Source organism: Leucopleurus acutus (assembly GCF_964270905.1).
Source record: "Leucopleurus acutus genome assembly, chromosome: 12".
NCBI lineage: Eukaryota > Metazoa > Chordata > Mammalia > Artiodactyla > Delphinidae > Leucopleurus > Leucopleurus acutus.
The window spans coordinates 34,377,981-34,393,148 of NC_139154.1; the positions used below are offsets into that span (position 1 = coordinate 34,377,981).

Consider the following 15,168-nt stretch of genomic DNA (forward strand, 5'->3'; position numbering starts at 1 on the left):
CATCCCGCCCTGCCCGATCACGCCGCTGCCAGGCTCTGATCACGCGGCTCCCCGCGGCGCCCATTGGCCGGCGGCGCACGGGCTAGGTGCGCATTGGCTGGCGCCCTCCAGGCCCCGCCCCGTCGGGGCGTGGTGTATTTTGGTTTGCCTCCGCGCTCCGCCCCTGCGGCCGCTCCCTCCCCAGCCGCCCCGCCCCTCCCGCACCGCGAGGGCCGCGCCAGGGCAGAGCCGCGCGGGCGGGCGGGCGGAGGCGCACGCCGGCCGCTGGAGCTCCGGGTCGCCGCCGCCCGCCGTGCACGTGCGCCAGCTGCTGTACTGAACTCCCGCCGCGCGGCCGCTTTGTTGCCTCCCGGCCGCCGGCACCATGCACACGCCGGCCTCCGCGGGCTCGGGCGACGCACGCGCGGTGAGTGGCCTCCCATTGGAGCGAGGGGCGAGGCGGGGACGCGCTGCCAGTGCGGGCCCAGGGCGCGGAGGAGGCCAGGGGCGCGCGGGGCATAACCGCGCGCGCACCGTTAGGAGCCCGGGCGGCTTCGGGAGTCGAGAGGGGCGGTGGCCGCACGAGGCCGCGCCGGGAGGGGCGGGAAGTGGGCGTGTGCCTCGCGCTGCTCTCTGCGCAGCTTTGTCTACCGCTCCCGCAGCGGCCCCGCCCCGCCGGCTTCAGGTGCGGGGCTATTTCCAGCCATGATGTCACCAGGCCCTGAGGAGGTGGCCGTTGGGTGGGGCGCGGCTGGCGGGAACGCGGCACGCGGGCGGCGGGGGCGGGGCGCCGGCGAAGGGCAAGGACTGTGGGAACGCGGCGCACGGGCGGTGGAAAGGGCGAGGGGGCGGGGCAACGGCTGGCGGGAAGGTGGGGGCGGGGCAAGGGCTGTGGGAACGTGGGGGCGGGGCAAGGGGCGGGGAAAAGGCCGGCGGGAAGGCTGCACGGGGCGGGGGGCGGGCCCCGGCGCCTCAACCCTGGCGGGCTCCAGTCGGGACCTGAGGGCAGCGAGGAGTCCGCTGGTTGGACCTGGGACCTAGTCGAGCCGCGCGGACCGCTGAGAGGCCGAGAGAGAGGTGTGGGAGCCCCGGGCCGCCCTGTCCCTGCCCGCCTGTGGGCCACGCAGGCGGCAGCCCGCACGTCTGTGACTTCACAGTTCGTTCCGAGGCCCGGGCTGCGGGCAGAAGTGGGGCTAGAGCGGCGTTTGTAAAGGCGGCGGCGTTGCCTGTGTGCTTCGGGGGACACCTGGGCAGGACAGGTTGGATGTTTAGGCAAACTGAGTGGAAGTGTGTATCTTAGTAGATGTAAAATTTCTCTGCGAAGAGATCAGTTAGTTTCAGTCGCTTCCCGCCCCGCTCTTGCTTGACAAGAGACGGTCTGCTGCGCTGGAAAGTCCTCGGGGCCCGGGCTTGTGGCACATCTTACACTTTCTTCCTCTCCCCGCTTTGGCCTTGTGGCGTGAATCGGTGCTTCTGGGTGTGGGGACCGGGGCTGAGCCAGTGCAGGCTCTCCCGCCCAGGGCTCTGCTGAGTGACGGCCTCACTGGTGTGGAGCCTCCGGGGTTGTCGCAGATGCGTCTGTGGGGACGCTCTGGTGGCTTCGCCGACTCAGAAGGGCTGCGCTCTCATCTTACCCAACCTCAGCCATCAGTGTCTTTTCCTCCTCCCCCGGGGACAGTTTGGTACTAGCTACTGCAGCTCACACCTCTGGAAGTGTTATTAATCATTTCCCGAAGGAGAAGCTAGCTTAATAACCTTTGTTAACAGGATTTTCCGTGGAAGCCGCTGGCGGACTGAGTCCATTCCTCCTCCTCCCCCCACTGCCCCCCACGCGCCGCTGCAGAACGCTGGCTCGGAGCGAGTGGTCCTCGGCGCTCGGCAGGCATCCTTCCCTGGAAGCCAGAGCGCGTGCGCGTGCTGCCGGGGGCGGGGCAGGCTTCTGGTGTGCGCGTCCCCGTGCTATCCCAGTGTCCCCCTCCCTGTGTTTCCAGGGACTCAGCCGCTGTGTTGTGTCGACTTTAGGTTGACATCATGGACATATGCGAGTCAATCCTGGAGAGGAAGCGACACGACAGCGAGAGGTCTACGTGCAGCATCTTGGAGCAGAACGACATGGAAGCTGTCGAGGCTCTTGTTTGTATGAGCTCCTGGGGTCAGAGATCCCAGAAAGGGGACTTGTTAAAGATAAGACCCCTCACACCTGTCTCTGACTCTGGGGATGTTTCCACCATTGTGCACGTGGATGCAGCCACACCCGAGTTACCAAAGGACTTCCATTCTTTATCAACTCTGGTAAGAGGAGGGGGAGAGGAGCGATTTGTGCAATGGCTGGAGTACCTTCAGTAAACATGCTGAAGAGCTCCTGGGGAGAGTCACCCGATGCTGGCAAGCAAGTTCATACCCTCCCCTGTATGGGTCCTAAGGGTGAAAACTTCTTTTATCTCTTGAAAATATGCTTTCCATTGATTGATCATAGCTAGCAGCCACGGGGTGAAAATGTCCATAGGCTGAAACGTACAGATTAATGGGAGAAAGCAAAATGTACTCATTTCTCTGGGGAACTGAGGGTGGAGGCTTAGGTTCCCCAGATACCCCAGGCCAGGGTCAGGAGCCACTGCCACAGCTGGGGAAAGCCTGTGCTTTGGCACTGGACAGCCTTTGTTAGCTGGGTTGAGACCCTGGCCTCTGCCACCCTGTGGCAGCCAGCTTCTTTCTTGGGTGAGTTGGGTGTAGTCAAGCACTGGTTTTGGTTTTTGTTTTCTTAACTTGCTACAGCTCTGAAGTTACTGGGGAAAACTGCTTCGCAACTTGGAGAAGTCGAGAGCTGTCAATTGCTAACAAAACTGAAAATTATAATCTAATTGTCCTGGGCTGGAAGCCTGCCCTGGAAGGAGAGTGTGGAAAACCGATTTGGAGAGAGAGGGATGAGAAGGGACTTGGGGGTAGTGGAGAGGATTGTACAGGTAGTGGGCCTGGCTGCCCAGAGCACGTCACAGCGTTGGGATCGTCCACTGAGAGGCTGAAGATAAGTGGGAGTGGTGGGGGAGGTGTTACAGAGGCTCACTGTAGGCAGAACCCCTGGTTGGAGCAGGGCCTTTTATTGGTCATTCTGACAGGTTTTACCTCTCATCCAGTAGGCACAGGATACGTGTGTGATGATTGGATATGTGTGTGTTAAATGATTACCACCGAGATTTTTAAAAAATTTTTGAGAATGTAAAATTATTGTGTAAAGCTTTCATCTTGAATATAAGTTTGATTTCTCATTTGCAGCCCTAATATGCAAATTGTTCATTTCAGTAGCTGTGCGAGGCCAGGAATGGCACTGGCGTCCTTATAACCGAGCAGATGGATGGGTTTGAGAGAGGTCGGGAAAGGGAGAGAAAGCTAGAAAGTAAAGTGTCTCATGCAGCTTTTATATCCACTGGGTGTGATTGTGAGCAGACTTTGACCAGTCTTTTCTAGATACTTCTTTGTAAAGATCTTGGGGACAACATGATCAAAGTAAGTTCCTTAAAATTTAACCAAAACAAGCTTTTCACACAGTACTTTTTTCTTTTTAAAGTGCATGACTCCTCCTCAGAGCCCTGATCTCCTGGAGCCGTCAACAGGGACAGTTGTTCCTTCCCAAGTAACTGATTCCAAAGCACCCGTGGTCGTGGCTGTCGCCCCAGCCTCTACTGGGGCAGCCGGAGTGCTGAGCAGGAGGGCAGAGCGTGCCCTGCCTGGTTTGAAGGCAGAGCTGCTGGAGCCGGCTGTCAGCCCTCACTGCAGGGCCACGGTGACAAGTGTCATTTGCCACACTGGGGGGAGTCCTGCTTCTGCCCACGTTCCTACCACCCAGACTCAAGCACACCAACTTTCGGCCAACGCGGAAGGAGAAGCGCAGTTTTTGGGGCATGTGGAAGCTGTGCAGGACACACACCTCACAGACAGTGTGCTCAGCGTTAACTCAGCGTCCTGTCAGCCTTGTTTGCACAAGTCCAGTGGCCTGAGCCCCACCAAAGACCAGCAGGCAGGGTGGCCCGTTGCAATTCAGACCTGCTCACCAAAGAATTATGAAAATGACTTGCCAAGGAAAGCCACCCCTCTGATTTCTGTGCCCATTCCTAGTCCCCCTGTCCTTTGCCAAATGATCCCTGTGACTGGACAAGGTGGCATGTTATCAGCTTTTTTGAAGCCATCTCCCCAAGTGTCTGCAGGGACTGTCAAACCCATCTTACCCCACGCTGCTCCAGTGCCCCAGCCTGTGTTCGTGGGACCGTCTGTGCCTCAGGGAACTGTGATGTTGGTTCTGCCCCAGGGGGCCCTCCCGCAGCCTGCCACATGTTCGTCGAGTGGAATGGCTGTTGGGAATACCAAGTTACTGCCCCTTGCCCCTGCTCCAGTGTTCATTGCATCGAGTCAGAACTGCGCCCCTCAGGTAGACTTTTCCCGAAGGAGGAACTATGTTTGCAACTTCCCAGGCTGCCAGAAAACCTACTTCAAAAGTTCCCACCTCAAGGCTCATCTTCGCACTCACACAGGTGAGAACTGAAGCAGGTAGGGCATAGGGAATGTCGGATCCCGTGATCGGGAAACACACGTCCAGCCGCCTTTGAGTGGGAGCGAAGCTGAGAACCGCTGGAGAAGGTGGCCATCTTTCTTTGGTTCTGAAAAGCCTTCATAGTCTTGGGGTGAACGTTAGTACAGCTGTCAGTGGTTTTCCTGGAACATGGTATCTGGTCACCCCAGTAGCTAAAATGTAATATAGTTCTGTGATTGTGAACCTGTGATTGAGAGAGGCTTTTAGGGTGAGGCTCACATTCCCCCTTTCTCTTCACATTGCAGTAGACATTCTTTCTTTGCATTTTAGAAAGTGTCCATTCACGTTCAATAAACATCAGTGTGACTTACTTAGGCTTACTATGGGGAAAGAGCTCTCCAAAGTATGGAAAAGTTTGAATTCTAGAATATTTGAACTTTAAAGAATATTGTTTTTTTATTTTTGGAAATATGTGGTTTTAATTCAGAAGGACTCACAAAAGAAACTAACTAAAATGACTTAATGATCTCTTCATTGTCCTGTCAGATCCAGTAGAGTTTTCGGCAGTGATGGAAATGTTCTCTGTCCATTAGGAGGGTAGCCACTAGCCACACGCACTTGAAATGTGAACAGTGTGTCTGAGGAACCGAAGTTTACATTTTCATTAAGGTTGCTTTTATATAGCTACATGGGGCTGGTGGCTACCATGTTTAGCGGAGGTGTGAGGTTGCCTGGTAGGTAGAACTTCTGCTGTAGTTGATTAGAGCAGAACGTCTCAGGTGTTCTGTGACACTCTTGTTCTTTGAGTTAGTGTCACTTGTTTTGTTTTCAAGGGTCCTGTGGTTAAATAGTCTGTTAAACTCACCTTTCAAAGGTTCACACACATATGTATATATAATAAGCCCAGTTAACAGGACGCAGGTTCTGCAGTAAAGATGTGCTTCGTAAGCTGTCTTGATTGTGGAACCCCAGATGCCGGCTAGTTGCCTGGGGGACAGCAGTGAATTGTGAAATACAGTTTAGGAAAGGCTGAATTGGAGGGAGTTGTCATAGTACTTTACTTTGAAATGCTTTCCTGGTAGAGTGGTTTCTAATTAACACATTAGAACTCCAATCGTGGCAGCTCCCGCTTGCAGAATGAAGCCGCATCTGGAAGGCGGGCCTTACGGCAGGAGCCCTGCTGTCCTCCACACTGCGGAAGGGGCTGTGTGCTTCCGGGCTAAGGCCCCAAACCTGGCCTGTGAAGAACTTGCCTCTCTGCCTTTACCGTCTCTCTCCAGTTCCACGTTTCTGCCCTTCACCCTCTGCCCTCTGCCCGTCTCTACTTACTGAAAACCCTTTAAGGGCCATCCCAAAGTTAGTTCTTAGCACTCTTTCCTGATCTCTCCTTCTTTATTTGACCCTGGTGGTTTGTTGTGTTTTTCACCTTATTCTCCCTTTGTATTTTTAGTTACTTACATAGGTGTCTGATCTCACTGGATATAGACTCTTGGTGTCTGTCCCAAGAGCCTGACGCTAGTCATTGGTGATGCAGGGTTGCTGTCACGGCTGTATCGGTGTGAATGGGCACCCCTAAGGAGCTCATTGACTTGGCAAGCCCTGCTTTTCACTGAGACTGCTGAGGTGAACTTCAGATCACATCCAAACACAGATTCCACATGTGGGGAAGCACAGAGGAATGAGGTTTTACTGTTTATTCAGTCAGCTTCCCTTGGTAGGAAGATAAGGTGATCATACAAGCTCTTTTCAGGTTTCCCAAAGTACTTACATTTAAGTAACCATAAAGGTTCTGAAGAATCAAATTCTTGTGTTATTTCACAAACACTAAATTGGAGTTTTTATAAGAAATAGAAATCTTGGGTAGGTTTACCTTAGATAAGATAGTTTTTCACTGTACCAACATGAAAATTTGTTTAATTAGGATATGGTCGAGTGAGCAAAGGCTACATTTTTGACATGCTGAAAACATAGGGCACTTTGTAAATCCCACGCCAAAGGGTGGTGGTTCTCTGTCCAACATCTGGCCATCTGGTATGCTGCCAGCACTGGTGGTAGTTTCCTGGGAACAGGTAACCTTATGCTTTCAACATGGGGTCTTTGAAATCCATCACAGCATCACTGTGATAATGAATTTTCCTTTTAAATCAGCTTTGAAAAACATCAGGTATTTAGTTAATCTCTCTCCAACACTCATTCATTCAAAACCATTTATTCACCACCTGTCATACAAAGTGCTGTGCTGGGGGTTAAACTGTACATAGATGGATGAACTAGACAAGTCGTAAACCTTCGGGAAGGTAGGTCACATGACAGCACGCAGCAGCATTTATCAAATCCCTTCACAAGGTTGCACAAGCGGTCTATGGTGGTCACAACCTGGTCAAGATCAGGGCTTCAGGATGCAGGAGACGGAGCATTCCTGCTGGCTGGAAAGGCCCAGGATTCTGCAGACAAGGGCTTCCCACTCACCCCTGTACCTCCAGGAAGACACAGTATGGGCAGGACACCTGCCGGGTGCTCTGAAACTTTGAGTGAATGACAGATGCTTGAAGCTTGTAACAACAAGAAGGTAGCTGTTAGAATTCTAACCTGTTTTGCAATTAACCTCTTTGTCAGTGTAATAACAAATATGAAGATGGAATTAATGATTCTGAGAAGTCTTGCAGGTGCTAGGAGGGATTTTTTTTTTATATGTGCAGCTTCCAGAGAGGGAAGGAGTCATTCCTTTCAAGAATTTACCTCCTACCCCAAGTTCACAGTCAAAGATTTATTTTTATTTAAAAATATCTTTAGAAGGATTAGATTAGTTTGATGTCTTTGGGCCCTGACATATTACATCTTAGGTGTGGCAGGAAGAAATGCATCTTGGACGATTTCTTGACTTCCAAATAACCTGATACCAGAATAATAGGATATTACTTGCTGCTTAGGTTTTGACGAATACAGTTTTAAAACGACATGAATTAACCTGTCCAATAAGGTGCTGCACATTTATGTTTTCTTTACTTTGTGTTTCCTTATGTCTCAGGAGAGAAACCTTTCACCTGTAGCTGGGATGGCTGTGATAAAAAATTTGCTCGTTCAGATGAACTCTCTCGCCACCGCAGAACTCACACTGGAGAGAAGAAGTTTGTATGCCCAGTGTGTGATCGGCGTTTCATGCGCAGCGACCACTTGACAAAGCATGCCCGGCGCCATATGACCACCAAGAAGATCCCTGGCTGGCAGGCGGAGGTTGGCAAACTGAACAGAATTGCCTCAGCAGAGAACCCTGGGAGCCCGCTGGTGCACCTGCCGGCCTCTGCATGAAAGGTCCTCCAGGGAGTTGTGGATGGGAATTTTTCAAAGCCTTTTTTCAGGAATGGAAGTGATGGTTTTCTCTCCAAAAGAAATTGTTTTGAGGGCTAGGGGAGCTGGTTCTGATGAAAGTATGTTAACTTGTCTTTTTTGGTGGGGAACCCCGTTCAATATCTTTTGTAGTTTCAGAAGTTGTTTTAAGGAAAATGGAAGAAAATTTGATAATCTAAATCACCAGCATTCAAACAAACATTTCGGCAATAAATTTTACAAAATCTGGATTTTTTTACAACCTTCCTACTCCTGTTTTGTAGAAATGAGACACGTTACTAATTTTTATACTGTTTTTTATAAAAAAAAATTATATTGGTTCTCAAATTACCAATTTCTATATAGATGATTTTACAATCTTCTTTTCAATGTTTAACGATGTTTTTATAATAACCCTACTTTTAGTAAAGTTGGCACATTATTCAGACAAAAAAACTTTACAACTTTGTAATCAGGCCTTTTAGATCTAAGAATTTTTTAGAATCAGAACTGGTTGAATAGGGGCCTCTTAAAGAAATGGGGGGAAAAAACTTCGCAGTCAGCTTCTTCATAACATTTCCAAGGGAAATTCCAGACAACTATTTCTTTAAGGCTGTAGCCCAAGGAATTAAAATTTTCATTAAGTAGACCTTAGTCACCTGTGTCCATGGTGTGACTTGTGAAGAATGTACCCCAGAGATTAACGTAAAATACTCGGTAGATACCCGGTGAGCAGAGAGCTGATGTAGGGTCTGAGTGTCTGTACTCTGCTGAGAGCAGACCATTCAGAGTCTCCTGTTTGTACCTCAAACCCCCAAAAAAGAAAATGTAAGCACTCAAACCCAGCTGCTTTGTCAGTTGTCAGTTTGACTTCTTTTGCTGTGGCCTTATCCAAGTGTTTTGTGGGTAGAGTAACTTAGAGAAAAAGATGTCCTTAGTAGTTGGAGGAACTTTCCACCAAAGTAAAGCTTATGTAAGGTGAAGCGGACATGCGTATGGTCCAGCTCCAGTGTTCTGATTCCTTTATTTATTAAGTATTAAGAACGACGGGAAATGCAAGTTACACTAAGCGGCAGTAATACTACCAAGCTGTCCTTTCATTCATTTTGTTTGAAAGAAATTGTTTTGATCAAACAGATAATTACTTGGAATGGGGTATTTTGCAGTCTGGCTAGAGAATAGACCATGGGCATCACTTTGAAGCTGTGAGCACAGGTCCTAGCATTACAGAGACTGCACCCCAGTGTCCAGGTGTCCAGGAAGCTGCTGAGACTGCTTTGGTTGGGCAGCGTTGGGAATCCAGGCAAGAGAGTGCATGTAAGGAACACAGTGATATTGCTCTGCCCTTTGAGCCTGGGAATGGTTTTTATTGTGCCGTGTGTATTTAGATTTTTGTCTTTGCCTCTTATTTATTTGCATTTACCTTTATTAAAATGACGGTAAGGTGAAATATTGAATAAATATCAGGTTTTGTGTTCAGGTCTTTTTAGTCTAATAATCCTTGCCTGGTCATTCATTGTATGTTACTTGATACCCATGAAGTATCAACCGCTAATTGACATACAGTTCTGTAAGCGCCGGCTGTGTGTTTAGTAGGCTTCCGTGTCTTTGGAGACTTCTGTAATTGAGTATTCCTACTGGTCATGAGACATGCTACAGTTGGAAGAGAACCAGAATTAAATGTCTATAGTTCGTGATTCCCCACCACCCAGTTCTTTCTTGCACTTATATCTTAAATCAGCATAAACATTTCTTTGTGTATGCTGTAAGTGGCATTAAATCTGGATATTTTTAATTACACAAAGTGATGTTAGTCCTGCTAAAGTTCTGGTAGATAATACAACGTCTTTGAGTATTTGGTTGCTTGTCACCTAGAACTTCATTCTCTGAGCAGTGTTGTTGCTAAAGGATAGATGTGTTAAAAAAAAAAAGAGTTTTGATTTACACTTCCATTTCCTGATTAGACTTTGAAATAACTTCTGTAAACAACATTTTTGGCCCTCTGTTGATTGAAAGATTGTAAATTGGGAAACAGCTTCATCTGAAAAATGCAACGTGAGAACCAGAACCCCGCGGTGCGTGTTCAGCGTGGAGTCCCTCCGCTGCGGCCCGGGCACCGGAGGAGGGCGCGGGCGGCACGTCCCCCAGTGCACTTTACTGCCTGAGCAGTTTTGCTTGATCTTTTTTGACTTTGAGCCTTTCAAGTAGTTAATAAAATGTTAAATGTTTCAGAATTATGTTTTATGTAACAGACTTTGACTTATTATTTAAATGAATATGTGTGATATAACTTTTTTCTTTGGATCATATAAAACTTTTTTGATTTGCAAACTGGACTTGTGTCCTGTGTCATTTAACTGCACTCCGGTGTACCCGGTGCCTGACCCTCTTTGTTTTCTTGGGTTCTGTTCTGCTTTCAGGGCACCCTTTGGCTTCTTTGGTGGGTCCTTTGTGAAAGAAATGTGTGAAGGAGCAGCTTCTGTGTTGGCCAATTTGATGTCAGGTCCGGTCTTGGCAGTAGAGGACCGTGGCTGCTGGGTAACCCGTGACCCCCATCCTCATGCCCTCCGTGTGTCAAGAGGGGAGTATGGGAGGCAGCCTCTTCCCTCCCTTCCCCCACCCCCAGCCCAGGCTTTAAAGGTAAGTCAGGGAGCCACAGTCTCCGCTCCTGCCCCTGGAGTACGTTCTCTCTCAAGCCCGCTCTGCTGGGGCTGTGCATCCACGTCCCGCGAGAGGAGGCCCCGTGGGTATGGCCAGGCACTCGCGTGGGCTCAGCTCCTGGTGCCCGTCTTGCTTGTCTGTGAACGGCACTGGACAGGCTTGGTGGGTTCCCCTGCGGGCCGCACCGTGCTGCTCTCCTCTTACCTCGCTGCTCCTTCGCCGGTCCCCCTCCTCTCCCTGACCCCTCTTCTATTCCCCTCACAACCTTGGTGATCTTTTCCAGCCTTGGGACTTAGATAAAAATAACTTCTCTACCATGAAGAGCCCCGCATGTATGTCTCTCCTTTACACTCCACACCTGGCTTCAAATTCCTGTGTCCAGCTCTCTGCTTGACACCTGTCTAACCAGCATCCCAAACTTGAGACGACTGAACTCCCCATCTCCTCCACACTTGCTTTTCTCACAGTGACCCCGCTGCCTTTAAAAAGGACAAGGAGTCCATCCTTCTAGCTGTTCAGGTGCAAAACCTTGGAGGCGCCCTGGGCTCCTTTCCCGCTCCACAGCCAGTCTGTCACTACCCTGTTGACTGACTGCCTTCCCAAGCCAACCATTCTGGAATGTGATTCCATAAGCCACGCTAGTCCCGGTTATGCATGTGTGCGTGCGTGTGTGTGTGTGTGTGTGCAGGTGTGTGGGGAGGCGGTAAAGGATCAATGCGCTTTGCACTTAGCAATGCACTTAGAAAAGTCTCTCCAACTCCAAGCCCCTTTGCGCCTAGGTGCTGGCCACACACCTGTTAGCCTCAACTCTGTGACTCTGTACCTGCTCTCCTCCCTTTGTGCCACCAAGATTTTACTTTCTGGCTGTAACATCCACTGTTCCTTTGCTTTCAACCTGCCTCTTTGTTTAGGGACTTTTTAAATTAAGGACTTCAGATGTGTTGCTAACACCCAGGCCCCATCCTGGGAGGAAGTCCGGGCACCAAGGACACCACACCCCAGGGGGGTGAGACACACTCAGGCCCTGCTAAGTTAGGGAGGCTCGTTCTCAAAAGCCTCTCACCACTCTGTAGGAAGCCTAGTTGTCCCAGAATTGCCCAGAGCTGGCTCTGCAAACAGGTTTCCTCTCCCCAGCCTGTTCTCATCTCAGCAGACAAACTGGTCAACAAGCAAAGATGATAAGGAAGAAACAGGTTATAAAATAAACGTCACAGGGATGTAAGGTACAGCATAAGGAATATAGTCAATAATACCATAATAACTTTCTATGGTGACAGACGGTAATTAGACTCACCAGGGTCAGCATTACACAATGTAGAAAAATATCAAATCACTATGTTGTACACTTGAAACTAATATAATATTGTAGACTATAATTTAATTTTGAAAAAGAAGACTGTTTAAAAAAAAAAAAAGAAACAGGTTGCTACAAGTCCAGTGGTGCTGGGGGAGGAGATGCACAGGCAGAGTGAGATGATGACAAGGTGGGGCAGTGGCAGCTAAGCTCTCACCGCCCAGCTCTGGTGGTAGCCTCTGGGAGCCTTCCCAGGGCTCCCCTTCTTTGGACTCCTTCAAGACTAGAGGTTCTAACCACTCGGAAGAACTTGCCAGTTTTATTGAATTTGATTGTAAGTCTTGTGGGTCCCACAAGACTTGCGGATGGGTGGGTAGGGGTATAGATGGATGGATGGATGGATGTGATATGATTTCTATCACGGGGCAGCTTACATTTTAGCAGGTAGATTAGACTTGCAATGTTCAGTAAAATATGGCAAGTTCCTACTGGAGTGGTCAGAACCCCTAGTCTTGAAGGAGTCCAGGGAAGAGGGGCCCTGGGAAGGTCTACCAGACTCCTGGCAGGCTGCTTTGGTAGGTAGTGTTGACTTGGCCTGAGGCAGGCCTGGGTGCAGGTCTGACTCCATCTAGCTATGTGTTGCTGAGAAAGGTACTCTACCTTTAGGCTCCTTATTTATAGTGAAGACTAGGTAGAGACAGCAGGTAGTGTGCCTGTCTCAGGGTCTGGCACTTTCACTTTGTACGTGGAAGAAAACCTTAGTTTTCTATCAAAGGGAGCTAGGGCCCAGAAATAACAGAATGGGCCTAGAGTATTCTTGTGTTGCCGGCTGCCATCAGGAGTGTCAGGGACTGTGCTAAACGGCACAGGGGCTCCCACTGGCCAAGTTGTGACAGTTTAAACATTAAAGTGATAGTAATATGAATTCCACTTCTGCCCACGATGGAGTAACAGGAAACAAATATACTCTCACACCCAAAAAAACCAGACAAAAGGTATCAAATGAGAGTTTTCCAGGAGCTGGACCTTAGGTCATGAAAGACAGTGACCCTGAGAGACAGGAAATAAGTGAATCTTGTGACTGCCCAGAATTGCTGCCTTGAGGAGGTTTCCAGATTGTGGTGCAGGGACCCAGAGGAGTCCCTGAGTCGAGGAGATGGAGCTGAGGGTCCAGGGATGCCAAGGCATTGGGGGTGAGGGGCAGACTGCCAAGAAAGAGAGGACGGCCCAGAAAACCCTGGAGATCTCCAGATGGGGCGCCTGGGGGGAGGGGAACAGCCTGAAACCGAGGCGAGTCCTGTGCGCGGGGGGGGGGGGGGGGGGGGGACGGACACACGTGTGTCCATCTCTGGGCTGAGGAGCCGTCTCGTATCACTTCTCAGAGGGCCACCCGACGTGGTTAGAGGGCCGCCCTAGCGGATAAGGCGCTCGGAGAGAGCATAGAAGGCGCACGCGGTGGGTCAGGACGTTGACGGGGCCTCGGGCTCAGTGTGCGCGCTCCCCGACCCCGTGCCCACCTGGCTGGATGTTGGAACCCAGGGAGATGGCTCTGCGTGTGGGAATTACGCGAGCTGTGACAGGTGGTGCCCAGGCGGTTCTTCTGAGAGACACCCCTACCAAAAGGCCACAGCGGGGCAGCAAGTCCGCACACGCACCTCTGAGCCTCCGAAGAACCCGGGACCCGGGCTTCAGCAGCCGCGCAGCCCGCCCGCCGGGCCTGGGGGCCTGCGGGCCTGCGGTCGGCCTCGAGGGGGCGCACCCGAGCTCGGCTCCCCGCGCGGGGGACCCAATCCGCAGAAACCGCTCCGGGGACCCTCAGAAGCGCTTCTGCCGGGCTGCCGGGAAAATTCCTGCCGGCATGGGGCCGGGCTCGAAGCCAGGGTCCCCTTGAGTGTCTGCGGACCCGGGTTGGAGCCCCCCGCCCCCAGCTCCCTCCGCGCGACGCCCGCGGGCTACGCACCCCCGCGACCCGCCCACCTCTCATCCGTGAGGCTCCGCGGGGCCACAGCGCATGGCCGTTTGTCCCTCAGGCTTCGCAGCGACCGGGGAGGAGGAAGAGTCGCCGTTGGGCAGGGAGAAGCTGCAGGGCCTCCCTGGGGAGCCCAGTCCCCGTCATCCAAGCTGCCCAAGGACGGGGAGCAGCGAGGATGCTGGAGCAGCGAGGATGCTGGAACCCCGACGGCAACGGCTCTTCCCACCTCACTCTGCTCACTCGCATCACATCTTTATTTTATCCCCCAGGGCCCACCCGGCACAGGGCCTGGCCTGGAGCCCGCCCTCTTCAAGTAGATGTTGGATAAATTAAAAAAAAAGTAACATGTCTGTAACCTGTGCTACTAAGGTCATGTTATTCTTATTTTTCACTCAAATCCTCTCCTCACCAGATTAGTAGAAAAGTCAGCCCCTCCCTCTACAGTTTCTCCCCTTCCCTGCAAATACTCCTAAACCTCTTGGGCTTAGTTATCCCAGGCTGGGGTCTTTGTAGCCGCCACTTTCCAAGGACAGAGACACCCAGTCCAAGCGGACACCCTGCTGTGTGGACGCCTTGCTGCCACGTGGTGCCACTCTCGACAGCTGACCACAGGCCCCTGATTTTGGTGGTTTGGACCTTGAAAGCGCAGCCGGGTGCCCTCAGTGCCACACGAAACCACACGCTTGTTCCGTCTCATGTGCACACCCCGGGGCACCAGCTCCACAGGGTGTCCATCGGATGTCATCCACCTCTTGAGGACTTAAAATGTGTCACTGCTCCTTCCCAGGGTCCACACGTCACAGAAAAGGCAGCTTTTTGTTTCCAGAGGGGTTTCATCACACCAGAAAATTGAGCCCCGCCCACCTGTTAAGGTCTGATTTGGTGCCGGGGGTCCAGGTGTCACCACCCCAAAGGTCTGGTTTTACATCGTCTCCTTCCTGGGAGAGCGCAGGACGTCCAGGCCTCAAACGTTATTTGTCCTCTCAAAGGCAACCAAGAAGGCTTTTCTCCTGACTAACTATCGCCAGCCCAGAAAAAGAACCACATCCCCAGTCCACAAAGGCTAGATCTTCAGAGGGCTTTTGGCTACAGTTCTTTGACAGCCATGTTTACAGGTGCACCTCTAGAAACAGCATGTCCTCACTAGTGGAGACCAGATCTTGCTACACGAACCCTGGCATCCAGCAGAGGGCCGGGCTCACAGCAGCAGGGGCTCATAAGGTGAGAACGAGTGGGGGGGGTTGAACAGAAATTCCCCAGGGGCGTCCACCCAGTGGTGCTATCTCACTGGATGGCAGCCCAGTGAGAAGTGGCTCTGAGACTTCAGAACATCAAAGGGGAGTGTCTTGGAAAAGCTCACCTTAGGTGAGGAGAGGGAACCTGAGCCAGGCGGGGCCCCTTTGAGAACTC

At 51.4% G+C, this 15,168-nt stretch overlaps 1 protein-coding gene across 1 annotated transcript; it reads left to right on the top strand.

Annotated features, from left to right (window-relative positions):
• The first annotated feature begins 258 nt into the window (after window positions 1-258).
• KLF11 (KLF transcription factor 11) lies at window positions 259-10,165 on the top strand. The gene is made up of 4 exons (XM_082852444.1): window positions 259-406; window positions 2,002-2,271; window positions 3,545-4,505; window positions 7,533-10,165. Exons 1-4 carry the CDS (start codon window positions 365-367, stop codon window positions 7,811-7,813), a joined length of 1,554 nt encoding a protein of 517 aa, XP_082708570.1. The 5' UTR covers window positions 259-364; the 3' UTR covers window positions 7,814-10,165.
• Window positions 10,166-15,168: the final 5,003 nt, after the last annotated feature.

Excerpts from the sequence above, each read along its gene's own strand:
- KLF11 (XM_082852444.1), top strand. The coding sequence starts at position 365 with ATGCACACGCCGGCCTCCGCGGGCTCGGGCGACGCACGCGCG. Across the intron at positions 407-2,001 it reads GCTCGGGCGACGCACGCGCG|GTTGACATCATGGACATATG; the intron begins GTGAGTGGCCTC and ends TGTCGACTTTAG. Across the intron at positions 2,272-3,544 it reads TCCATTCTTTATCAACTCTG|TGCATGACTCCTCCTCAGAG; the intron begins GTAAGAGGAGGG and ends TTCTTTTTAAAG.